We start from the raw sequence: 24,375 nt of genomic DNA, 5'->3' as shown, positions 1-24,375 counted from the left end.
CAACCTCGCCCCACTTTCAGCTGAGCTGTCTGCCCCTGTGGCAGAGATTAGGATCCGAAACTGATAACAGCAGATATGAATCAGTGATGGTCAGATTACCTCTGTGTCTGTCTGTGAAGGGTCAGTGTCGGTCTGCTGAAACAATATATATGGTTAGTTAAAGTGCACACATGTGCATCTGTTTAGTGAGCTGCTGTAGGTACAAAATAAAAATAAAAATTATCTGTCAAGTTCTATCTTTTTTTTTTGTCTTTTGACTTGTGCTTAACTTACTGGACTTTTAATGTTTGCTTCACGTTTTTACTGAACTGAAGCTTAAATGTTTAAATGTAGGAGTCCTGGTTACAAATTTGATTATTTTATCTTTTTTGTCCAAATATACTGCATTTAATTTTGAAATGTCTTTTGAAATGGGGTTTTTTAGAAATGTTATGAAAAACTAATATCTTACCTGATTTTTGAACCACCTCCGTTTGGAGAAACAGAGTTTTATTCTAACCAGATCGCTATTTTAAAGCAACTCCCATTTCCAAAATTTCATTGTGGGTCATACAAATGCTGTTTTAAAAACTTTACACTGTTGTGAATTTTTCATTACATGATTATTTCAGCAGAAATATTTTGATATTCCTGCTGAAAGTGCCCCTGGCTGCTACAGCTAGCTGCTGTCGTGGCTATTTGCATTTGTACATTTCCATAGATTTCAATGTAAAGGTTTATAAAATAGATGCTGTTATTGTTTTCCATGTATAACTCATTTATTTGCTTTGAAGCTGATGTTATAACTGAGCATGTTTCATCTGTTGTTTGCACATTTCTTAAATGATAAGTGTTGAAGCTTTGTTTTCTGAGGGCAAGACAAAACAGGAAGTAACTCAACCACTGCTTGCCTTTAAAAAAAAATCCCAATACATAAATTTAAGAGCGGCAGCAATCCACTTTGCTCTTGGTCTTGCTCAGACTAACCATTACTCATTCTGGTCAGAATTAAACCATTTCTCCAAACTGAGGTCTTTCAAAGAGTTACCTACAACAGGTAAGATCTTTATTGTTCATGAACCCCACTTTAAAACTCCGAACTACCCCTTTAAAGCCTCCATATCTACTGCAAGCCATCTGAAAAAAGCAGCAAAAGGTCTGATTGCATGCTCTGGATTGGTGAGCGTGACCTCACGCTAATGCCAGGGTTTGTGCCGTCAGGTTGGTGTGAGCATCAGGTGCAGGCTGTAATAGTCAGGTTCCCCCCCTGTAATAAACACGCAACTGAAATCACACAGAAGCTCTGAAAAAGAAGCTGCTACTCTGTACTTTGTTGGGTGGGAGACTCGTGAGGTAGTTGTTAGGTTTAATCCCTAGAATCCTGCGAGCGCAGAGAAAAAAAAACACTGAGTCATATTTCCAAAAGTGGCGAAAGAGAAGCTGAATTACAAATTTGTTTTATATACTCTGAGCCAGCACTCGTTGATATTCACTTCTAGAGTGCAGGATACAGAAATATGTGTGTTTTTGCAAGAGTATGAGCACTTCCGAGGTTGGCTGTCCGTATCGAAACTCGTGTTTGATTTTTGCAAATGCTTTTAGGTTTTGTTGCTGCTCTATTTTTCCTGTCCGGAGCGGCACCGGGGTTCAGCTGGGTTTATTTACAGAGCTGAGGTCAGGTGTCACTCGATCCAACCACAGTGACACTCAGGTGGTCAGCAAGGTCACGCTCCTCTGCTTTTCCCTCCCGCTATACATCCACGGATCTATGAAATCTCTCTCTCTCCACACACACACACACACAGACACACACTGTACATGCACCGAGCCAGACAGCTGCAGTGCTGGTGTCACTTCTCATGCGCCTGTGCTTGATAAGAGTAAGTAAAACCATTTTACATTTAAAACAACAGCATTTTCACCCTTTTAAGATGCAGGGGTGTACATTTGAGCATAAACACCAAAACAAGAGCAGCAGAAAGTGGGTTTCTATGCTTTTAATTTCTCCTTAATTTAGTTACATTTATTTGGACTATACAGCTTTACGAGTGGTCCGAAATAAAACAACTGAAGACACATCAGCCATGTAGATCTCAGAGGACTGGAATGGGTTTAGCAGAAAAAAGAACAATTTGAAGATTTCTTTGCTGACTGGATAGAAGGTGACAAACTAAACTAAGAGCCCTTGAGAGAGAGGTGGGGAGGGGTCGGATCAAGATGGAGAGATCGCCAGCTGTTTAGGACAAGACCATGGCTTGGAATTCTGTGGACAAAAGAGGAGAAAAATGAGATGAACGATAAACCTGGAGGGTTATATGGGAAACCACTATGTTGCACTATTGTGAAACCAATTGCAGAATGGAATTAAAATATTTTAAAGAAATTCACCAGTCCAGTTTAAGTCAGTGCCTTTAGGTCTGTTTCTCCTTCAGGAATGACTGAATACTGAAATATTCTCCTCACCTTCTGCTCCAATTCGACCGTCGCTGTCGTCATCAGCGGTGCTCATGAAGGCCTTGGTCTCCTTGTCTGTCAGGACCCGGGCCCCAGGACAGAACCTCTGGAGGAAAAACCTGGTGGAAAGCAAAAAGGCACAAACTAAATCAGGCCAAAGCAAAATGCAATACTCTGGGTTGGGGGGAAAAATACAGCCATTTAATATATTAAAAAGAGCGGACATGATGCAAAACTTTGGCAAAATCTTCTAGGTGCAAACAAATATTGCACTGAGCAAACTAAATCGAATGTATGACTTAAAGTTTTTTGCTCAATAAGTAACTAGCTGCACCGTTACTATTATCTCACAGTGGCTTTTAGCATGCTTTAGCTGATAAATAATTAGTGTAAAAGCAGTGTGGCTTCTCCAAAGGTCAGATTTTGTTCATTAATTAGACATTTTTGTATAAATTGCAGTTGCAACTTTCATGTCGGCTATCAAAAGTTGATAAACTTCCGATAAAAGTCCTCTTACATGTGTGAGGTTACCTAACTATAAGATTTTGTGTCCAAAAGGATCAGCAGAACACATAGAATCATGCAAAAACACAACAGTCCTGCACACTCACTTGAGCTCTTCCTCTTCAATAAATCCACTGGCGTCGTTGTCCAGGATCCCGAAAACCTTCTTCACATCCTGAGGGCTTTTCTTGGAAAGGCCACATAGCTGGAAAAACTTCTTTGCACAGAAGGAGTCTGGAGCTGAAGGAGAAATTTAAATCAGTTTTGCTGCCGGGAGTTTTTGTGACTGAATTAGAATTGCGCCAACAATTCATCTCCAATTAAATCATAGGGATACATTTTATGAAAAAAAAAGTGGCATCGGGAGTGATTTTAGTCAACGTTTTTAAAGAAACCAATTTCATTGCCAGTGAAACTCCGAGTTTAAATCTGATTTACAGCAAAGCAATGCTCTGATAAAACACTTTAAAGCATTTACAGTAAATAAATCTGTGCCTCTGTCTTTTTAAAAATGCTAATTTATCTCCCTCCAGTTGTTCCCTAACAAGACGTTAGAGGAAAAACGATACCTTGGCAGTCCTTGATAGCACTGTCGATGGCATCAGCAGAAAGGACAGATGAGATAGACATTTTATTCCTGTAGGAGGAAAAGCCACAATGAATTATTAACACATTTAACCAGATGATGGACAAATCTATCTATCCAAACCAGCAAACTGTTGTTGTTAGTTTGAGTAAAGCTGTTTCTTTAGTCAGTAAAAAATGATGCCAGATAGGACTGCTTTTCATAAAATATACAGCAAAGACTTCGGACAAAAAAATCACCTTGAATGCAAAAGTTTTACTTAACATAAGCAACATTTAAAGTCAAAACAACAACAACAAAAAGTATTTTTTAATCTGAATGTACAGAAGTCACTCACTGCGTTTAGAAGTTTCCTTCCAGGTCAGTGATCCAGCTGTGAGGTGAGGCGATGTGGTGCCTCCAGTCCGTCCAGGTGGATTTATATAGGTCCGATTGCTCTGACAAAAGGGATTGCTTGAGTTACCTGAGTATGGATCAAATTCGGACTGCCCGCCCCGATCCAATTTCCCAGCTAACTAATTAACCTTTACTATTTATATAACGCCCAGAGGCAGCGAGAGCAGACTGTGGACATCTGTAATGCACATGTAAAATACCAAAATATATTTTTATTTTAAAGCATCCCCCCCCCCCTATCTTCCACTCCCTCCTGACATCCCAACACGCCCTTTTCCTCGCCCCTCCAGAATTATACAGTACAATAAGAGGCTGAGAGGCTGTAATGTCTTTCTTCCTCCCATCCTATACTCGCACCCCCCCCTACACACATACACACACACACACCTCTCCACCGTCCCCTCATGTAGGTGTCCTTTTACAGGCTGCAGTGCCAAAAGCAGCACATCTGAGCAGCATCCCTCTGAAATTACGAGTCAGGACAGGTGACACTGAGCTTTCCAAGTCAGTTTCAGAGGGGCCGCGTGTCCTAAATTGCTAAATTGTAACTCTTGACTAATTTGGACAAAAAAAATAAGAAGCATATGGGATTTTTTTGCCCTCTGTAAACAGCCAGTCTTGGTGCTTTCCTCGGACTCTGAGGGGATTCTGATGATTAAATATGATCAGGTCAGGGAGGCCGGTGCTTTCTAACCTTCTCCCTGTCTGACACTGACAGGGGGACTGAAACGCTTTGTCAGATGTGCTGATTGGGTGACACTCTCATCATCTTGATGATGGTGCAGAAAATGGGCTCCAGGTGAACGGAGCAGAGCGGAAGAGAAGTCACTCAGACTTTCGCTATTGTGTTCATTTTGTCCTGGTTCATATATTTGTGTTGTTTTTGGTTAGCTGGAGGTCATAGCTGCATGCTGGGGCTTTGGGTTGACCACTTGAATAAGCTGCAGGGCGTTGGTGCACACAACTGCAGCACCAGGAAGGAGAAAAGAAATGTCCATAGCCTCACGTTGTCAAAGGAACTAGGACTTGATGAATGTTGACCCCACGCAGAGCCTTGAACTGAAGTCTGAAAGTGTGCTCAAATCATCTGGAGTTTAGCATCTTTTGGATAATCCTCTCTGTAGTCGTTTTGGTGAAACCTCAAAAATAACGTTATATGGAATCTCATGTCACACTTTAGAACATGTGTTGTGAATGACTCTCAGCTACTACCACATCAAATTTTAGCTGACTTTCTGTAAAACTGACTGAGATGCAGCTGTTTTTGTGTTGCTAATGTTGATTAGGCATGGCAGCCGTCTTCACTTGGACTGACTCAGAAGGTTAATCAGTTGTAGAGGCACATCCAATATTTACTTTCTGAAGGTTTCATTAAAATTTGTCCAGTCGTTTCCGAGATATTTTGCTAACAGTCAAACAGAGATGACTCTAAGGGTTAATGCTAACGTTTCAAACAAAAAATAGCACTTGGAGTATGTCTCAGCTCCAACCACACAGCTGTAAAACTGACTGAATTACAGCTTTTTCTGTGTTTTCTGATGGAGCTGACACCAAAAGTTAAAGTTAAAAAATGTAATTATATGAAGGCCTTAGCTGTGATCTCCGTGCACAGATCTGCTCTCACATGACTCGGTGTTCTTTGCACTGATATGATGTTTAAGCAAACACTTGCAGTCTAATGAGACGGGTGCCTTGAGCCTAATGCACAGGGTAAACACAGTATCTGGCAACATTCTATACCTTTGTTCATTAATAAATAAAAGCTTCTCTTATCTCTGGTTGTTTGTCACTCTCAGCCTCTCCTAAGTCTTAGTCAACATGTCAGTGGGGTCTCTCAACAGCCGACCGCCGCTGTGATTGTGACGCTTAGACTGGGCCGCAAAGGAAACTCAATCATCTTCTCCAGACAGAGTGTGAAAAAGAAGGACGCTGGATGCTGAATAGAGAGGCGACTTTACCCAGAACTGGTAGCTACATGATGATACCTTCCTGACTATATTGTTACTGGGCGATCATTTATTTAATGCTGTGTACGAGCCACGCTGTTTGTTGACGTGAAAGTAGAGGAGGTGATGTCAGTTTTTCTCACCTCTGAGGAGGCAAAAGGAGACAGATGGGTGTCAGTGGGAAAAAAGCCTCCAGAAGAGTCTGTTATTTATATAAAAAACATCATTTATCTCTGCGCCGCTGCACAAAGACAAAAGTATTATTCATCACAGTGTCACAATCAGTTAAAAATGTATTATTTAAGCCTAATTAGTCTAATAGAAATGTTATTTTTATTATAACTGGGCCAGACATAGAAATTTGTGTGCAGTCTTTTTTAAAGTAGATGGCACTTTTTTCATTTACAAATAAAATTAAAGGCCCAGCATTCCTTGAACAAATGCATATTGCCCGCTGCCCTTCGTGCCAGAGTTTTGGAATAAGATCCTCTCATGCTGAGAAATGACAGAGTTGTAGCCATTTTGATTAAACCTTAATAAAATAACATTACGCTCAGTCCCACCTGTTGTCCCAAGACTGTCCCAAGTTTGTCTTGTGAATGACTCCCAGCTACTACCATCATTCTTTAAAACTGACTGAATTCCAGCCATTTTTGTTTTGGCCAATGTCATTTAGCTGTGGTGATTATCTTGAACTGGGTTGACACCAAAATTTAATTAGTTGTAGATGTTCATCCAGAGATTACTTTCTGTTCGCAGTCACAACTGTTGTTAGAGATCAATTTCAGCTAATACCGTAACCAATTTTAGCCGAATATCTGTACAGCTGAATGAATTTTGAATTTATTTTTTTGCATTTTTTTATTCACTTGTAGATACAAATCTACTCATTAGTTTCTGAGAGCTTCATTAAAATCTGTCCAGTGGTTCATTAGATACTTCAGTAACAGGCAGACGGACAAGCAAACACACACGCACACAGACACATGCAATTACCTGACAACCTGCTCTAAATAAAAATAAATAAATAAATAAAAAGCCACACTTTCGTCAGGATTTAAATGCACTTCTTTGCCTTCATCTAGTGGCCGGACTGTGGAACTATACCCCAAAAGGCAGACATGGATCATCAAGGACCAGCTCTCTTTCTAGGCCTGCTGAATATGTGCTTGCTGGCTTGATTATTATTTATTTATTTATTTATTTATTTATTTATTTATTTATTTATTTATTTATTCATTCATTTATTCATTCATGGAGACCAAACCTCTGGAAGACACCAGCTCATTGGCATCTCCTGTCAAAGGTGGTAGTATAAGGTGGTAGTATAATTTTTTTATTATTATTATTATTGAATATTATTATTATTGTTTGTTTTTATATTGTTGGGGGTATTAATTAAGACATGGTTCATTTTAATATGAGTGATAGATGTCAGACATTCTTTTAGGTGTGATGAATAAAGTTTTGGTATGGGGCCACAGGGAATGCCCACTCAAAGATATTGTGACAAACATGTTGGTTTGGGTGTGCAGTTTTAGTTGTTTCCTCTCTTTTTCGTGTTTCTCTTTTTCAACAGAAGGAGAAAAGCATTCAATACAGAACAAATACAACGCAATCCAAAGGTTTAAGACCGCAGCAAAAGAATGTTTATTTTTCTTTCACCTTTAGTTCCTGGAAAGTGCATTATAGATTTTACAGTTAGCAAAATTCATATTTAAGACATGAACACAACCGAGCGACATTTACAATCATCACTTCTGGACAGTGTGTTGCATAGAGGAGGAAACTCCCTTAAGCAAATGTATAAAAATTATTTATATTCAGATGAAAAGGGGGAGGTCGACGTGGGCTTTGTTGTTCCATTAGAGCAGGTGTTTGTTGGTCAGTTGCCGTCTTATGCCTTAACCATGACAGCGAACTCTGCAAGGACAAAAGGAAAACATAAGGTTGGCATTTTGTTATATAAGGGTCTCGGCTGCTGTGCATGGAGGGGAAAGGAGAGACTGATTGGCTTACCATCAGCTCCAATTTTGCCATCACCGTCGCTGTCGCCGGCCTTCAGGAAAGCCTTGGTCTCAGCGTCGGTCAGGGCGCGAGCACCTCCACTGAAGTTCTGCAGGAACAGCCTGAAGGCAGACAGAGATGAAGCTTTAGTCCTTCTACCATTGCCTTAATGGGCTGTTCTATTTAAGTTTTACTGGATGCATCTAATGAAAACCACCGCTCTGCATCTCTAACTCCAGTAAAACCCTGTTTCTAGTCGCCTGTCAGAACAGAAGATGCAAGCTGTGTGTCTCACTTCAGCTCATCCTCCTCAATGAAGCCACTCTTGTCCTGGTCAATGATGGCGAAGGCCTTCTTGACATCATCGGCGCTCTTTCCGGCCAGACCGCATGTCTTGAAGAACTTCTTGTAGTCGAATGAGTCAGCGCCTGAAATCAGCGGAAAGTTGTTAAGCTAAAATGGAAAAGAGACTCCACATGCATGGAACGTCCCAAACCAGACAACAGAACATTAGGGAGCTGCTGAGGAGGGAGAATCACCTTTGCACTCATCCAGGGCTTTGGTGATGTCAGCATCATTCAGTACACCTGCGAAAGCCATTTTGTTCTGCAGGAATAGAATCACACTTGATTAGCTGCTAGAACTTTCAGCTGTCAACACGATATTACTTGAGAGCAGTCATCTCTGCAGTAACACTGACTACACTCGGTTGTGGCTCACTACATGTCAATAACTCGTTAACGATTAGAAAACAAGCAGCATTAAAATTACAGGAATTTGTTCTCTTCAACAAGGAAAAACAACTTGAACATCTGCCTATGTTACTCCAAATGGACTAAAAACAGATATTAGACTAGAAAAGCTCCAGATTTCAAAAAGCTGCTTTAGTCAGTCCACTTCTCTCGGAGGCTCTTGCAGGTTTTGCATTTCTTGATTCCATTCGAGCGGCTGAGATTGACAGATTTCCCCTACTGCAACTCTAAAGATGCTGACCAATAATCCATATTCTCTCTCTCTCTCTGTTTCTCCCTCTCTCCTGTTTTTTCCCCCCGCATGAAGACGCAAAAGTCATCTCTTTCATTAGATGCTGCACTGCAGTAAGAAGTCCTCAATTAAGCTGCAAAATGTTAAAAAAATCTTGTTTTGTTTTGTTTTTTTCTCAAAGATGCAAAAAGTTGATGCTGCGCCTTTGGATTTCCTTTTTATGAGTTCTTTTTCCTCTTCTCCTTGGGGCTCAGACTCACCTCTGGTGTGTTTGCTTTGTAGGGTACAGATGACACAGACAAGACTGAAGTCGACTGCAGTGACCATCCCGGTACTCCCGGTGACCTTTTTATACTATCCCTGCGTGGAAATCTGAAGCAAAACGATAACTGACACCGAGCGGGGAGAGGGAGGGAGGGAGGGAGGGGGAGAAATCTGCGTCCAGTAGCCAGAGAGTGGTCTATTTTAAGTTTCCAAAACGAAGACGCTTAAAAGGTGCGTTTGAAGAAGTCTTTAATGTCCCCTCGGTGCTAAAATAGGCCTGGGCACTGCTGAGGAGGGCGAATTGGAAGTCCTGCTGGCAACATGTTCAGGAGGGAGCATGCATGTTCTAGAGCTGGTGCAATAATACTTTTTTTGATATTGCAGGCATGGCACAGTGAATTTGTCTTAAGAAACCCATTATTTCACCTCTTTTTTATTATATATTCATGTATTTAAAAACTTACAATTGTGTGGCATTTGTAAGGAATATTCTAATGCTGTTATGTGTCCTAATTGTCTTGATCGCATGTTTATAAGTTGTATGTGACAGTGAATAAATGCAGAAGTCTAAGATATGTTTCCTGTGTGTCTCCCTTTTTTCAAAAATTGCCTTTTAATTCACATTTCTCTGTTTTTTTAAATTAAATTAGAACTGTGATTTGTGGAAACAAATTGCACATTTTAATTAGCCTTGTTTTTGAGAGGCATTTTTGCTCTTGTTCACACATTAGATTCATTTGTTTTTGTCCAGATTAGTGTAGGAAATGGTTCTGAAAACACCCACTATCATTTAATGTAATTGGTTTTCTGAGTATAAATGTTGAACGTGCACTTTTCTCCCCTTGCTAATTAAAAAAGGGAATTCTTATTTGGTCCTACTGATGACCTGTAGGTGGCAGCACTGTCCTTTTAGGGTGAACTCCAGACTCCTGCCATTAAGCTTCATTCTGCTCTGACCACAGGCTGACAGAAACAAGATTAGGGTGTCATCTGATAGGGCTGAGAGTTTGCATATTGCTGACTTGCATAGCTCTGGACATTCATAACCCAGTGGAACTGTAATCTGATTTTTTGACTTTAATATGACGAATGGCCTGCTTAAATTCCCTTCAGGGCTTTCTTAGTAAGTGTGTTACAGTCCGAGCACTGCTAAGAAACAGCATAAATTAACTCGAGTCGTTTGCTAAGCACTCCTCAGAGCACTGTAGATCTTTGCGGAGGGTTTGAACTGTAGCAGGGTCTTGCTGATGAGAGAGGCTGTTAATAGCCACCCTGTTGCCACAGAACATCGTCTAACTGATTAGGCAGCTCTTGTTGGACAAATAGAGCTTGGGCTGCACCATCTAATTATGCAGAGTGTGACAGCTATCCTTTGCGGAGCTCCTTGGATCTAAGAATGCATGTGAGCAGAGCCCCCAGGGTTAATTCCCAGCACATTTTCGAATTCCTGGCCAAAGTCCAGCCACACGCCTCCCCTTCTCATTAACCAATTATGAGGACAAGTGCTGGGAAAGTCATCTGAAGTGTCTTTCAGCACTGAGCATTCAGATCCCATGGCAAGTGTACGCTCATTCACCACGACTTCTTAATTAATCTTAATTGTGTCAATTTGAAGCACACCACACTCTGAGCAATGCAAAAGACAACTGACTTGCACGAGAGGACTTCACACCAAATGAGTATTTATTCCTGGTTTTTCACTCTTCCTCAAAAGTGCAAGAGGAGTTGTACAGTTTGCACAAGTCATTATTTCTGAACATATAACACATCTGAATGACATTCACAGTAACATTGTGCTTTCCATGTTGAGAAATAGTCCGCAGGCAACTCATAAATAAGGTATAAAAAATATTCAAACAGCTGATGATTAGTGAATCTTGAAAGGAGTTCGCAGAAGTGGATCTTGGTCAGTGGGAATTTATGCCTTTACAAGGGCAGCAAACTCTGTGAAAGTAGAATGAAACTACCATTAGTGGTGGGAGAAACGTTGTCAAATTCAGTCTATTCTATGACCAAGAGTTTGAAGTTTGGCAAATGCTAATCAAGAAGTTGCTGTGAGCAGATAACAACATTAATCAGAAGAAGCTCTAATGTGTTGTTTTGCATTGAGACAAGGAGGAGCCCTTACCATCAACTCCGATCTTGCCATCACCATCACTGTCACCAGCGGCGAGGAAAGCCTTGGTCTCCTTGTCAGTGAGTGCTCTGGCACCAGCAGAGAAGTTCTGCAGGAACAGCCTGAAGGGAAGACACAGTGGTTGAGTTTGAATAACGCTAAATGTGCTTTGGGAATCATTTAAACTCCTTTTGGTGATTTAAATTACTAAGTAAAATGTAATGTGTGAACAAGCAAGTCGTAAAAGCTTCAGATGACAATAAATAACGCATATCTTTGACCTTTATTAAGGCATATGTCCGCTTTGTGTCCCCAAACCATTTTACTCTCATAATTATTTACCCTCCTAATTTCAGCCCTGTTGTTTTCCCCCTACAGTCCGAGCTGCAGCTCCGATTAGGCAAACCGAATGGCTGACATGTATTGCTTCTCCTCACTGCTGACGTGTTGGAACTGGTCAAACACATCGACATGGAAAATTATAATACCTGTCTATGGTCAGAGAGAGGTAGCTGCCTCAGTTCCCCCATGTGCATAATTTAATGGGCTGTCGCTGGGACTCCAATCAGAAATGTTTAGTGCTCCCCCAAGACCCTGAAAGCTCCAGGTAATTTCAAAAGTACTACCTCCCTACCATCTCTGATTGTAGTGTAAAGTGCTTTGGGGTCCTTGGACTAGATAAAGCGTGATACAAGCGCAAGCCATTTACTATTTACCATTTTACCAAGGCCATTTCCTGGGGAAACTTGCTACCCTGGTAATCTGTATTTCCCCTGTTAAATGCAGCGGAAGTGGATGGAGTAAAGAAACTACCCTGAAAACTACCCTGGCTCCTGAAAACATGCGTTTAGACTGAAACAAAATAAGTTAAATATATTAGCTTTGCTGCATACTTTCAGATTTATTTATTAAAGTGAGTTAATGTTCGTCTTTAGGTAATAACGCATTAGGAGGAATGTCTTACTTGAGCTCATCCTCCTCAATGAAGCCACTGTTGTCCTGGTCAATGATGGCGAAGGCCTTCTTGACCTCATCGGCGGACTTGGCAGCCAGGCCGCACGTCTTGAAGAAGGCCTTGTAGTCGAAGGAGTCAGCAGCTAAAACGCACATTTCGACACTATTAGCGCGTAACAGGTCAACAATGATCTCACATAACTGTGGAAAGGGTTAACACCTCTGGTTTCAGACAATCTGCTCTCAGTTCTGTCAGTTTTCCTGATAGATAACTTGAAGTTGCGCTGAGACTGCAGAATGTGTGAAAACAATAATGAGAACATAATAGATAAACATAAAGAAGCTCACCTGAGCAGCCGCCAATGGCAGCTTTCACATCAGCATCATTGAGAACACTGGAGAAGGCCATTTTTTATAGTCTTAGAGAGCTACGAGACAAAGCAGAGAGTTAGGATGAGCATCAGTAAACAGCTTTCAGGTTGGTTCATTACAAAATATTCAAAGTCAACCTAAACAGCTAAATCAATGGACTCTGTGGCTTGTTTTAAATGATCCTAAACCAAACATAACTTTAGTTTTTTACTATTAAAGTCATGCATCTGACAAAGCATCTCCTGCTCTAGCTTTCATTTTAAAACCTTATCATTTATCAGCCATATTTACAACTGGTTAAAGGGCTTCTCTTTGCCTTGGGACGTTGGCCCTCAGCACACAGTGTTGACTTTGTTTATTTCAATCTGTTCTCCTGCAACTGCACTAAAGCGCCGATGCTCCTGCTGAGAGGCTGAATCACAGAAACACGACTTGCTGCCACAAACGAATAAGGCAGCTGAAGACACACGGTGCTGCCAAATATGTCGCTTTTCATCCCGTCAGAAGGCATAATTAAAATAAGCCAATTATCATCCACAAAACCGCTGATCCTGTGACATCAAATTGTCACATCTGGCCCCCTTTAGTGTTAACTGAATTGTCCTGCGGTCCGTGCATTTCTTGTCTATGTTGATCCCATTTCTCCCTACAGTTGATAGTCCTCGTTGAGCTCCTTTTCTGAGTCCTTTTTCTCCTCCCAGTGTAATCTGCAGAAGTCAGTGTAGCATCCCACTCACCTTGGCTCTGCGTTGAGGCGAGTGAAAACCAAGGAGGACTCGAGTGAATGCCAAAAGGCCCTTTCCCCCTCTCTCTTATATATCCTTGAGCAACACCATTTACAGAGCTTTGAGTTTCAGTATCAGGTACCAAGATGCGCGGGTTTCGAAAAAATGTGTCTACTGGTCCGGACCTATTTTTAGGTGAACAAATGAGGATGCTACCATGTGTGCTGAGGCCTATAGCTAGATGTGTGGAAACCCGAGCAGACCTGCTGCTTGCCGACTTCACGACACACGTTGCACTTTTTATGATATACAGCCCACAGCTAAAATGCTGATTTTGACGTTACAGCTTATTTCTGGGTCTGTGAATTAAATAGATGGGTGTGTATAAGAGTGCAGGCCAGGGTCAAACTCTTTTTTTCAAGGTTGGGATAATAAGTATTGTGAGCACCAAGGGCTTAAATCACTGCTTCTGAGTTTCTTATTTTGCATAGATATAGAATATGTGTGGCGTTTCGAGTTATTATTGTTATTTCATTTCATTTCTCCATGAATCTTAATTCCTTCACTGTTTCTTACAGAGTTCATGATGCCAGCATTTTTTAAAAAGGAATGGAGTTGCGACACCGTCTGAGGTGGTCTCAGTTGTTAGATATGCGTGGCCTCGTATCGGCTCACGTGTTCTCCTGTAACATGGATGTACCCAAAGCATATGGTACAGTATCTTTACGTTTCATCGAACCTCCTCACCCATGGGTCAAGTTTCAAATGTGCCAGCACCCTAACAGGGACAGGACTTTGGGGCTTGTACTCCCAGATCCCTGTCCTTAGTTGGAAATGTACCAATCATCAGGACTATTTTTGCATGCCTCTATTGTGTAGACAAACAGGTTGGAAGTCTGATGACACCTTTTTTTTGGGTCAGTTTAACGTGTGTTCCAGGACTTTGTGTGCCTGATTATATCACTGTCCTGTACGATCTCTTAATGAAACATAAATCTCAGAATGTCGAACTCATTCTCTTTTCCTCTTGTAGTTATATTTGTGACAAAGATGACTGTTTCTCCCTGGATCAGCAGTAATTCGAGTGCCTCCTGCCAGAAAGCAGTACTGGAAGTCCAAAAAAAGCAAAACGCTGTGCTTTTGTTTTTTTATTTTTTGGATATATAGATTTTAATTAGAAGAAATACAGACAAATTGTTAAACTGAGTTTAGTGATTTTACTTAATAAAAGATATTAAGATGGAAGACATGCGGAATCAGGAAACCTGTATCTGTTATAAACATGTGGTGTCACTTTCAGGAAAGTACTTTTGTTTTACTTTTCTCTACCTTTAGTGTGTAAATCATTTTTTGTGCATGTGAAGGACACAAAGTTATGCTTTAGGCAAAGCTTTCTGGTTGCAGAAAGCTTTCAATCTCTTTCTGTTCTTGAACCTCCTCCCCACCCACACCCCTACATCACGTTGCTAAGTGGCTAATGTGACACGCCTTGAAAAAAAATAATCATCAGTGATGCATTTGATGATTTTGGATTATTTATCTGACAAATCTGGGTCTTTCGGGAACCTTAAAGAGACAGAAGCTAAAGAGAAAGAATGATATCAAACACGTATCACATTTTCCAGTAAGGAAAATGGGAATAAAAAGACCACGAGACAGAGATACTACAACTTCAGTAAATTTATTAGTCCATTGCAGGTACTCAGTTGATAAATGTGTACATAGTCTGGATGCAGTTTTGGTCATTTGTCCATTATCTTTTTAATTAACAGGGTATCACATCAAGAGGGCAGAGCAGCAGGCAGGTAAGATATCTGGGGTCTTTGTTTTCATCAACCAATCTGAAAAGTCAAGCTTTATATGAAGAAACTCATTATTCAAAACAGGAAAAAGACAGCCCTGGTCTTATGTGTTTTGATTTCTTTATTTCAGGAGATCACAGAACTCTGTGGAGGAAAAGAAAAGTCAGAAGTCAGGAGTCAATTTTCTGCAGACTCATACAGCGATGATGTAAACAAAAAACAGCAAGTACCTTTTTACTTAAAGTAGATTGTAGATTGTACAAATATTATATATATATATATATATATATATATATATATATATATATATATATATATATATATATATATATATTTTTTTTTTTTAATCTGCCAGCAGCTTTTCTAAAAATTTACAGGCAGGTACCTTCCATCCCGATTTTGCCGTCCCCATCTTTGTCTCCTGCAGCCATCAGAGCCTTTGTTTCAGCCACAGTCAGCTCCCTGGCCTCGGAGCAGAAGTTCTGAAGGAACAATCTGCAAGGAGGAATAAAATGTGTACAGAAATGAACATAGGAGTGTTTATTGTGGCTTTAGAGGGCATGGGACGAGCACCCCAACTTTAACTGAAACAAAACTTTATTTTAAACGTGACATCAATTTCAAATGATTCATGATACGATGTGATACGATACGATAGAATACAACGCGACATTAGGTAATGCAATATACTGAATACAAAATGATACAATGTGATGTAAAATACATAACACAATACAATAAAAATGATAATATACGAAAAATACAACACAACAATACAATATAAAACAATACAGAACAGCAATGAACTCAACTGTAACTTAGGATCAGTACTTTTCAAAGCATTTTATTACAGAAGTCACTGGTCTGAAATACGTTTTCTACATAATGGGATTTGTTTAAAATAGGAATAATAGTGGAGTTTTTTCAGAAATCAGGAATTATCTAAGAATCTACAAGTTTGGGGTGAGCTTTTCAACAAACTTCTTTTTAAAAAGGTGTAGAAATAACCTTAATATACTCTACAATGATTTATTTTATGCTCTGAAAAGGGATGCCAGTCCTCATGATTTAGCCATTCAGTGTGGTTTCTGTCCCCACGAAGTGAGAAAATACACGGACCACATACACAACCACCCTTACTTCAGCTCCTCCTCCTCGATGTAGCCGCTCTTGTCCTGGTCCAGGACCGTGAACACTTTTTGCCTGTCTTCCTCAGACGAGCCGGTCAGTCCCACTTGTGCAAAGAACAACTTAAAGTCGAACTCGCCCGGAGCTACGGCGGCAGAGAGGGAGAGACGGAGAATGAGACGGAGCGAGAGCCAGAAAACAGACACATGTGGGAGTGAGAGGTCAATCGCTGAATGACAAGAAAGAGAGAATGGTGGGGGTCTGAATGGAGATGTCACTTTTAGTCATTCGCTCAGATGACTTTCATTCTTTAGCTGATGACATTTACCAATATACCCCCTGCAGCACATCATGGGCTCTGTGTTATAAGCTGCTGAAACAGCCGAGGCACAGTGGAAATCGCCGCAAGGCTCTAATGCAAACATAAGTGTCGAAAGCTCTTTACTCATCGAGTGGAAATTCTTCTAAAATGAATAGTATTTTAAAGAAAATTTGCGCAATGAATGAATCAGTTCAGAGCTTTATGTTCTGACGGGGGGAAAAGATACGTACTGTAAGATGAGAAAATCTTTAATTTTTTACTGACGCTGTGCAGGAAAATGGAAACACCAGATAAGGTTTGAATCTTATTCTGCTCTGAACGTCTCTAATGGGGCAGTTTTTTTGATGCTGACATTTTCTTTTCATTGGAGCAAACGATTGGGCTTCGTATGCCTTGTCATGCGGAATTAATTGCTAAAGATAAATAATTAAATCCCTCAGCACGCAAGGACTTTTACAGCCTGTGTGATTTGGTCACCGCCGTAAAAACACTGAATGGAAACACTTTGGTATCCGGTTGGTAACTGGTCTCCTGCCATCTGTATGCCAGGTAACCTGCAGCAGTCCTGTCCCTACTGTGAAGAACTCGTCATGCAAGGTATCCCCACAGGACTGAGCGTACCTTCACTTCTCTCTCTGTGATAGACACATACAAGCATTTTCTCTCTCTCTGTCATTTTTTTTGGGGGGGGTTACATACTTGTTTATGCATCTTCTTGCGTTTGGGTGTCTTGCCTGACTCACCTTGACAAGCCTGGACTGCAGCCTTGATGTCCTCGTCGCTCAACATCCCAGCAAATGCCATGGTCCTCTGAGGCTGCCTTAGGGATGCACAGAAACACATACGCGCAAGAAACACAAAGTGACAGTGGCTGAAACCGGCGCAGGTGGGCTTTGGCGCTGTCAGATAAAAGTCGTTGTCAGATGAAGCTACTCAGAACTTGTGGATATATTAATTATGATCAAAAAGCTCAGTTGTTCGTTGGTAGCTGCAAGACTACAGCATTTTAATGAATGAGTAAAACAATCAATTGGGTATTCAGTAACACAAACTGATTTCTGATGTAGGAGTTCTGCCTTTTAAAAATGTAAACTGAGCAAATAAAGTTGCCAAAACTTTATGAACCTCAAATTTTGCATTCTGTTTTCTTTATAAATAAAAAAAACATATATCTTCCAATCTCTTCAAAAAGCAGAGAAACCATGACATTTAGAAGTAGCAAACACACACTTCAAATAAATGTAGAAAAGGGACGAGACTCACCGTGCCGCGGAGGAGGTTAGTACTCGTCGAGCAGATGATGTGCAGATCCCTGCCTCTCGCTCACGCTTTGTGCTGAAGTCACAGACTCTCTCTTGCAGATTCGTGATCCAGACTGCAAGAAGCAACCCTGACGTATCTGCCCTCAAACCCGGGGAGATTTCCTCTACGCTGCAGAATGCCTCCGCCTCCCCTTCATCAGTTAATCAGAGCAGATAATTTCTGTCATTCATAGGCCTGCTGTTTTGTAAACTTGCAGGCATAAGATTACAGTGAAAACATCAAGTCAAAGTTGACGTTGTTGGCACATTTGAAAACTATCTCAGTTGACCAAAATGTTTTTGATAAGTAAAGTTTAACTTTAAAGCAAAAATATTAATTTTATTTATTAAAAAAGTAAAGGAATGGCTCGACCCAGGGGTCTCCTTGTGGTTTCCTTTAGTAGTAAGAAATAAAAACTGTTTATTCATATCGTGCCAATGCAGAGGGCTAGTTTTATGGGTGATATGTGCAAGAAATTTGAAATGAAACTGCTTATTTTATTGATGAATGGCTAAAATGTCTGCATAATTTTTTTTCTTATTTAAAAAAAATATGGCTATGCAAAAAAAGATCTGTTCCCTCCCTTTGAATAAACTCCTCATTTGTACTGACACCCTAAAACATCAGCAGTTTATTGAGGTTTATTGCTGTCTTTATTATTGGCCACCAGTGGTTTTAGTATGTTTGTGTCTGTTACCAAAATATCTCCTGAATCACTGGATGGATTTTAATAAAATTTACAGAAAGTAATAATTAGATGTACATCTTCAACTGATTACCTTTTAAAGTCAACCTCATTCAAGATGGCTGCCACACCCAAGTGATCTGAAAAACACAATAATGGCTATAACTCAATCAATTTTTACAAATGCTGAGCTAAGATTTAGTGTAGTTGTAGCTGAGACTGATCTCCAACACGTATTTTGAGCGTAGACAGATCGCACAAGATTTGTTTAGAATCGTGCCATTAATTTATGGAGTCAAAGCTGACTGTCTGTTAGCAAAATATCTAAGGAACCACTGGATGGATCTAAATGAAACTCTCAGGAAATAATCAATGGATGTACCTTTACAACTGTTTAACTTTTGAAGCCAACTCAACTTAAGATGGCCGCCATAGCTAATTAACCTTAACCAACACAAGAATAGCTATAGATCAGTCTATCTTACAGATTTTGAGAGTTATTAACAATACATACTCAACAACTTTTATCTGGTGGAAAAAAGGGACAAAAAATTGCTTTTTTTTGTCATATAAGTTGCAGACCCGTGACTAAGCTGTAATATCAAAGTATAGTTTTCTTAAACTTGTATTTATAGAATGGCCGTTTTTAAATATAAAAACACATTTATATTATTTGTAGTTATGTGTTAATATCAGTACTGAGTTTCCTGAATGTTCATATAAAATGCCAGGGGATATGTACAAGAAACAAAATCAAAGCCTGCATTTCTGCACCAGTTCTATTAATGTAAATCATGTCATATGGTAAATGAATAAACAGCTATAAGTTGATAATTAATAAATAACCATTTTATGTTGGTTGGCCGTCTTCCATTGCGTTCCTCCCATGCTGGTGACTGGATATACAAGATTTTCTACAGCTCTGCTACAAATCACTGGATTTACTTGACGGACAATAAAGCTCGAAGCTGATTGGCCAAGACAACTTAATGCCCAGGACATCCTCGTTTTGATTGGCTGAGGCAACTGTCGATTAAGTCTCACGCCTCGTTCCGAATCCGTGACGTCTCCGCTGTACAGGAACATGGCGCTTTGGAGGAGAGGTGTTTTCATGGCAGTGAGGAGGACTATTGATTGAAATTTCCGTAGCTTGTGTTCACTCCAATGACACCCGGACGCAGTCACCCATCATGACGGATCGCGGGAGGTGATTGCCGTATTTGTCTCCATGGACAACGGGACGCCACACGTCGCGGCTGTGTTTGCTGTCGTCAGCTGAAACTGTTAGCCTTCACATGCTAACCCGAAGCCAGTTAGCTGGCGAGTAGCAAGTGGCTAAACCAGCCGAAAATATGCGTGTCCGCGTAGCCGCCTCCGACGCTGAGCTCAGTATCAATGGTTAAAACACTTAATTCGGTGTCATATCTGCCAGTTGTTTGGACGAAGATCTTGTTCGGCTAACATTTAGGGTCAGCCAGGAGGATGGAGAGACGCCGTGGATCTGTGTTGTTGCTGGTCTGTGGGATTTTTCTGTCGGCATTTTGGCTCTCTGAAGCGGCTCCTCTTCAGTATGTTTACAGATCAGGTGAGGCAACCCATGGTGAGTTCATCACACAGTTAAATAGTCGATTGTTCTCTCATCACATTCTCTGTATGACTGGACCTCCCGGCTAGCATTTGCTGGAATGACTAGCTGCTGCTAATAAATAGCTAAAGGCTAACACCAACTTGTTTGTGTTTCTCACTGATTTCTTAAGGTTGCTGGCAGGGTCTTTGCAATGATTTGGTCGCAGGGTTAACGACATAGCTGTTTTACTCTCTGCCTGTGAGCAAGTGAATATTTAATCAGTTTATTGGAAAGCAAGTACACGTCAAAGTCACGACTCGGCTAAATGGCAAACTAAGAAGCTAATCATAAACAAACTTCCTCAAGCTGTTCACAGGGGGATAAAATGCTTTCAGTGGGAACTTTCAGTGAGGTTAATCCAGTCTTGACATATGCTTTTAGTTTGTACTGGACTATATTTGACCATGTTTAAGAGTTCACTATCATTACTTGCCTGTTTTAATTTGAAGTTTTGTTTGGTTGTCTTTTCAAAGTATTCATACCAAGTCCTCAGCCTTCAATTTTCTTGAGCAGTTTAGGAATTACAGCTCACCAATATGTTCTATTTACATTTTATTTACAGCAACTGACAAAAGCTGTTTCATCAGTCCATTGTCTTGATCATCACCTTTTAGAATAGCAACTATTTTACAACAAATTTAGCACGTGTTTTGCCATAGAAGCCTTATTTCATCATTAGAGCAGGAGCTAAAATGAATATTTTGGTATCCTTTCCTTCTGTGTTGGCTGACGGTGACTCTCGTTCAGGTGAAGAATACTTAGGAACTTTTTTTAATGAGCCGGTGCACTCACAAATCAGACAGATGTTGCTGCACCAAAATGGCAGGAACCAGAAAGTATTAAAAGGAACCCAAACAGCTCAACATTGGCGTATAAAGGCTGTATGACGGGATGGACGCCTGTGGTCTCCTGTTGCACTGGGTCATAAGTGGGAAGAATTTGATTTAACCAAATATTGTGAGGTGGATTAGGTAGCGCTACGTAGTGCAGGTGGTTAATGATGCGAAGCGTACTGTGGAAGTTTTTAAAGTTAAAGAAGTGGACGTTAAAGTCCGTCACTGACCCTTAGCTACCTGAGCATATTTTACACAACGTTTAAGATCAAACTGAAGGGAAAAAGGTCCATGTAGCAACTGGAGACAGTCGTGGTAAAGGTCAGGCAAACTATCAACAAAAAGGAAACCCATACATTAGTGTTGTCCTTGGGTAAAAGACACCACCGTTATGATAATAAAATCACAATAATGAATATTTTATTTATGGGTATTCTCATATATTTAATTAGTCTCTGAATCAAAAAGATGTGCACATTAGCTAAGGTGTAGTTCTTAAAAACGTTCTTCACTTTGAATCTGAAATACTTTTGAATTGAAATAGAGTCTCTATCTTATTATTAACTTGGTTGATTTGAGTAAAATTCTTAAAATGTTTAAAAAAAGTGTTGGAGTTATTATATTTCTTGTTCACCTGACTGTATAACCAAGTTTATGGCAAAGCAGAGTTGATGTTTGCCTACCAGCATGGTCAAACTGTCTCTAGCCCTGAAGTAAAACTTGAATAACCTCTTTAATGTTTATAGCACTGCTTTTTATCTACTCCCATCACAGGGTTCGTCACAAGTTATTATTATGTTGTTTTATTTTAATGTGTATTTGTGAAAGTCAACTATTTCTTTTCTTGTTAGTTGAAAAAACTTTGTATAACTATGGCACTGATGTTCAGGACAGAATAAAAATTCAACCTTTTAGTAATGATGAGACAAAACAGTCTGAGCTCACAACTTTTTAAGTGGCCAAGAAACAAAATCTAGGTTTTACAACAAACTGATCAGTCAGGATTTTTAGGAAATGAATAAAGTGGATTGGTTGCAACTCTGAGGCCATAAATCCAGTCGCAGGTAAAATAATTGTTTGTGTTTGTTTTAGATTGTCCCAATGAGGGAGGCTCAGTCACTTTGGTTCCTGTATGCACAATAATCTGCCTTGTGAAAAGCTAATGTTTCTATAAGTGAAACTTGAAAAGGGTGGGTCAGTAATATGTAACCACAACATATTCCAATCTTATCAGCGCCAGTCAATGATTAGCAGCAGGGTTGTTTGCTTAATCACAATCCAGTGTTACAGGAAACCAACCTGTAATATAAGCCAGGTTTTTATGCTTTTATCACACTCCGACCTCTCCTTCTCTTCTTGGGTCTACATTTATCAGTGCATAAAGATGAAAGTCTATTACTCTCCACTGTTAGCTCTGACCCGTCACTATAATTCGTTACTGTCACCCCAATGTGTTGGGGATTTTACATCCCAAAGATGTTAACCTCTATGTTACTGCCAGCAAATGAGCTTAGTCTTCTATTAAAGGTTTTGTCATCTCTACAGTAAGGAACAAAGTAAAATGCATGTTGATGTTGCCACAAGGCAGGCAAGTGGCAAGGTCACATGGTGTTTTTTTTTTTTTAAAGATGTTTGTTAAAGTAACCAAGTTCTCAGTTCTTCAACAGAAAGGTAAATATATATACTCGCTGAGTCTGATAGCTGTATTTGATTGCTGTATCTTCACAGACAAACTTGGATCGACCCAAACGTTTCAGTCAAATAATGTAGTTTAACCTTCCTGCGAGTAACCGTGTGCAAAGAGCCACGATTTTAATTTTCCAAACTGGTTGGAAAGCCTCTAAAATTGGGTCAGCTCCTCCTCTGTGAGAATGCCTACTGAAATATGCATCACAGCTGAAATAAGACATGGCAGCTCCCTGTTGCACTTGCCCCCCCCCAAAAAAAACAGTCCAGTCATTTGGTGGGGCCTTGCAGACTCAGAGTAAAAACCATAAAAATCCTAGCAGAGACGGATCTGATCCCTTTGTGGAGCTGCTGGGACCTGGCTCCTGTTTGGCCACGGTCTTGCTGCTGCTGTGGCCTTTTTGGCCGTCCTGAACTTCCTCCTAACCTGTTGCTGTAATACTCATGAGGCTGTTTAGTTGTTTAGACTCAAGATTACCGCTTCCATGTCCCGTATATCATCAAGTGCAATTTTTCACGTCCAGAGGTCATGACGTACTTTGGCTTTAACAAACCTCGGCGTGCAGTAGTTGTAACTGCTTTAAAATATGACAATTTTATTTTAATTGCTTCAAGTCAGCCTTGACTCGTGTATGAGATGGCCCTCTATGTGAATAGAAGTTCAATTATTTCTTTTTCTAAAGCTTTAGTGGTTTTTTGTAATGCTTATTAAGAAGAATCAGTGAGGCTGTTATTTTCCCTTGGCCTCTGCATTTAAACCTCGAACCGTGAAAATGCTTAAATTTAACAGCTTCAGGTCCATTTGGCCAAAATAGTTGCATCTGTTTGTGCCAGTGCCTTGACTGTTGGCCTATTTAAAGTTTAATTCTTCTTCTTATCAATATTTCACTTCAGACACTTCCTTCATTGCCCATCTTCACACTGAGAAGTTTTTGTTTGTTTTTTGTGGAAAGACTCCTGTAGAGAAGCTGCAGGTTAGTCAATAACTGTGACCGGGTTTTTTTTGTTGAATCACTATAAAAAGTTCATCTTTTGACTTTAAAAAGGGTAGAGTTAGAAAGGTACGCAATCTTCCGGTTGCGGAAACAAATTAGCTCGTTTCTTTTGCCAGTTTGGGGGACAAAGGTTTAGTATTTTCCGTTTATGTGTTTACTAGAAAAGGTAGTTAACAAGTTAAAAGCAAAACAATAAAATCCTACGAGCCTCTTTCTGTCAGGGATGGCTTGCTGTTTCAATTTAGTCTTAGTCTCAGTTGAGGGGCAAGTGTTGTCTGTATTTGCTACCACACACACACACACACACACACACACACACACACACACACACACACACACACACACACACACCAGTCTTTTAGACCATTCTACATCGTGTGGAATGTGCTGCAGTGGGATGAGACTGTGTTTACATTTAACACCTCTTTTAAATCTAATGCATTTGCAAAACATAAAATCAAACAAATGCATTCGGCCGGTCTTCCAGTGGAAACAAAATTGATATTTGTAAGGAATGAGTCAGACGGTAAGTCGGGAGGGCTTGACTCTAATGTCCTTTGACTGTCCAGTGACCAGCAGTCATAACTTTCAAATGAATAGCTATAAATGAGCAGTGACATTTAGGAAACTAGATGGCTATGTGGGAGCAGACAGTCTCTCTCTCTCTCTCTCTCTCTCTCTCTCTCTCTCTCTCTCTCTCTCTCTCTC

The 24,375-nt window shown here is 40.2% G+C and overlaps 5 protein-coding genes across 8 annotated transcripts in view; 1 reads left to right on the top strand and 4 right to left on the bottom strand.

Annotated features, from left to right (window-relative positions):
• Nucleotides 1-1,961: 1,961 nt before the first annotated feature.
• On the bottom strand, nt 1,962-4,018 carry pvalb8 (parvalbumin 8). The gene is made up of 5 exons (XM_017421926.3): nt 3,861-4,018; nt 3,507-3,574; nt 3,045-3,177; nt 2,443-2,552; nt 1,962-2,242 (listed from the first exon to the last, which is right to left on the bottom strand). Exons 2-5 carry the CDS (start codon nt 3,565-3,567, stop codon nt 2,217-2,219), a joined length of 330 nt encoding a protein of 109 aa, XP_017277415.1. The 5' UTR covers nt 3,568-3,574; nt 3,861-4,018; the 3' UTR covers nt 1,962-2,216.
• Nucleotides 4,019-7,491: 3,473 nt separating this feature from the next.
• LOC108239295 (parvalbumin beta) lies at nt 7,492-9,242 on the bottom strand. The gene is made up of 5 exons (XM_017421925.2): nt 9,117-9,242; nt 8,412-8,478; nt 8,168-8,300; nt 7,885-7,994; nt 7,492-7,788 (listed from the first exon to the last, which is right to left on the bottom strand). Exons 2-5 carry the CDS (start codon nt 8,470-8,472, stop codon nt 7,763-7,765), a joined length of 330 nt encoding a protein of 109 aa, XP_017277414.1. The 5' UTR covers nt 8,473-8,478; nt 9,117-9,242; the 3' UTR covers nt 7,492-7,762.
• Nucleotides 9,243-10,782: 1,540 nt separating this feature from the next.
• LOC108239294 (parvalbumin beta) lies at nt 10,783-13,432 on the bottom strand. Its single transcript, XM_017421924.3, has 5 exons — nt 13,300-13,432; nt 12,539-12,618; nt 12,201-12,333; nt 11,249-11,358; nt 10,783-11,064 (listed from the first exon to the last, which is right to left on the bottom strand). The coding sequence occupies exons 2-5, from the start codon at nt 12,597-12,599 to the stop codon at nt 11,039-11,041; spliced, it is 330 nt and encodes a 109-aa protein (XP_017277413.1). The 5' UTR covers nt 12,600-12,618; nt 13,300-13,432; the 3' UTR covers nt 10,783-11,038.
• Nucleotides 13,433-14,949: 1,517 nt separating this feature from the next.
• Nucleotides 14,950-19,480, bottom strand: pvalb5 (parvalbumin 5). Of its 3 annotated transcripts, XM_017421922.3 has the most exons (7): nt 19,373-19,480; nt 18,621-18,666; nt 17,803-17,992; nt 17,283-17,359; nt 16,230-16,362; nt 15,475-15,584; nt 14,950-15,233 (listed from the first exon to the last, which is right to left on the bottom strand). In XM_017421922.3, the coding sequence occupies exons 2-7, from the start codon at nt 18,637-18,639 to the stop codon at nt 15,211-15,213; spliced, it is 552 nt and encodes a 183-aa protein (XP_017277411.2). In that variant the 5' UTR covers nt 18,640-18,666; nt 19,373-19,480; the 3' UTR covers nt 14,950-15,210. The 3 variants fall into 3 exon arrangements, with proteins under 3 accessions (XP_017277411.2, XP_017277412.1, XP_037834465.1); XM_017421923.3 differs by lacking the exons at nt 18,621-18,666; nt 19,373-19,480 and having other exon boundaries at nt 17,283-17,355; nt 17,803-17,915; XM_037978537.1 differs by lacking the exons at nt 18,621-18,666; nt 19,373-19,480 and having other exon boundaries at nt 17,283-17,438; nt 17,803-17,912.
• Nucleotides 19,481-19,608: 128 nt separating this feature from the next.
• Nucleotides 19,609-24,375, top strand: part of lmtk2 (lemur tyrosine kinase 2) — a 20,261-nt gene continuing 15,494 nt past the window's right edge. Inside the window, exon 1 of one of the 2 annotated variants that reach the window (XM_017421951.3) lies at nt 19,609-20,126. In XM_017421951.3, the coding sequence (XP_017277440.1) occupies nt 20,009-20,126 (118 nt within the window). In that variant the 5' untranslated portion in view covers nt 19,609-20,008. The remainder of the gene's footprint in view (nt 20,127-24,375) is intronic. The other variant, XM_017421952.3, reaches the window with a different exon arrangement.

Source organism: Kryptolebias marmoratus, linkage group LG12 (assembly GCF_001649575.2).
Source record: "Kryptolebias marmoratus isolate JLee-2015 linkage group LG12, ASM164957v2, whole genome shotgun sequence".
Classification (NCBI taxonomy): Eukaryota; Metazoa; Chordata; class Actinopteri; order Cyprinodontiformes; family Rivulidae; genus Kryptolebias; species Kryptolebias marmoratus.
The sequence above is the reverse complement of the archived record's forward strand: the minus strand, read 5'-3'. Positions and strand labels throughout refer to the sequence as shown.

Excerpts from the sequence above, each read along its gene's own strand:
- LOC108239295 (XM_017421925.2), bottom strand. The coding sequence starts at position 8,472 with ATGGCTTTCGCAGGTGTACTGAATGATGCTGACATCACCAAAGCCCTG. Across the intron at positions 7,995-8,167 it reads ATTGAGGAGGATGAGCTGAA|GCTGTTCCTGCAGAACTTCA; the intron begins GTGAGACACACA and ends GTCTGCCTTCAG. Across the intron at positions 7,789-7,884 it reads TGGCAAAATTGGAGCTGATG|AGTTCGCTGTCATGGTTAAG; the intron begins GTAAGCCAATCA and ends TTGTCCTTGCAG.
- LOC108239294 (XM_017421924.3), bottom strand. The coding sequence starts at position 12,599 with ATGGCCTTCTCCAGTGTTCTCAATGATGCTGATGTGAAAGCTGCCATT. Across the intron at positions 11,359-12,200 it reads ATTGAGGAGGATGAGCTCAA|GCTGTTCCTGCAGAACTTCT; the intron begins GTAAGACATTCC and ends TCTTCCCTTCAG. Across the intron at positions 11,065-11,248 it reads TGGCAAGATCGGAGTTGATG|AGTTTGCTGCCCTTGTAAAG; the intron begins GTAAGGGCTCCT and ends CTACTTTCACAG.
- pvalb8 (XM_017421926.3), bottom strand. The coding sequence starts at position 3,567 with ATGTCTATCTCATCTGTCCTTTCTGCTGATGCCATCGACAGTGCTATC. Across the intron at positions 3,178-3,506 it reads TGCTATCAAGGACTGCCAAG|CTCCAGACTCCTTCTGTGCA; the intron begins GTATCGTTTTTC and ends TTTCTCCTTCAG. Across the intron at positions 2,243-2,442 it reads CGGTCGAATTGGAGCAGAAG|AATTCCAAGCCATGGTCTTG; the intron begins GTGAGGAGAATA and ends TTTTGTCCACAG.
- pvalb5 (XM_017421922.3), bottom strand. Across the intron at positions 15,585-16,229 it reads ATCGAGGAGGAGGAGCTGAA|ATTGTTCCTTCAGAACTTCT; the intron begins GTAAGGGTGGTT and ends TCCTCCTTGCAG. Across the intron at positions 15,234-15,474 it reads CGGCAAAATCGGGATGGAAG|AGTTCTGTGATCTCCTGAAA; the intron begins GTACCTGCCTGT and ends TTTCCTCCACAG.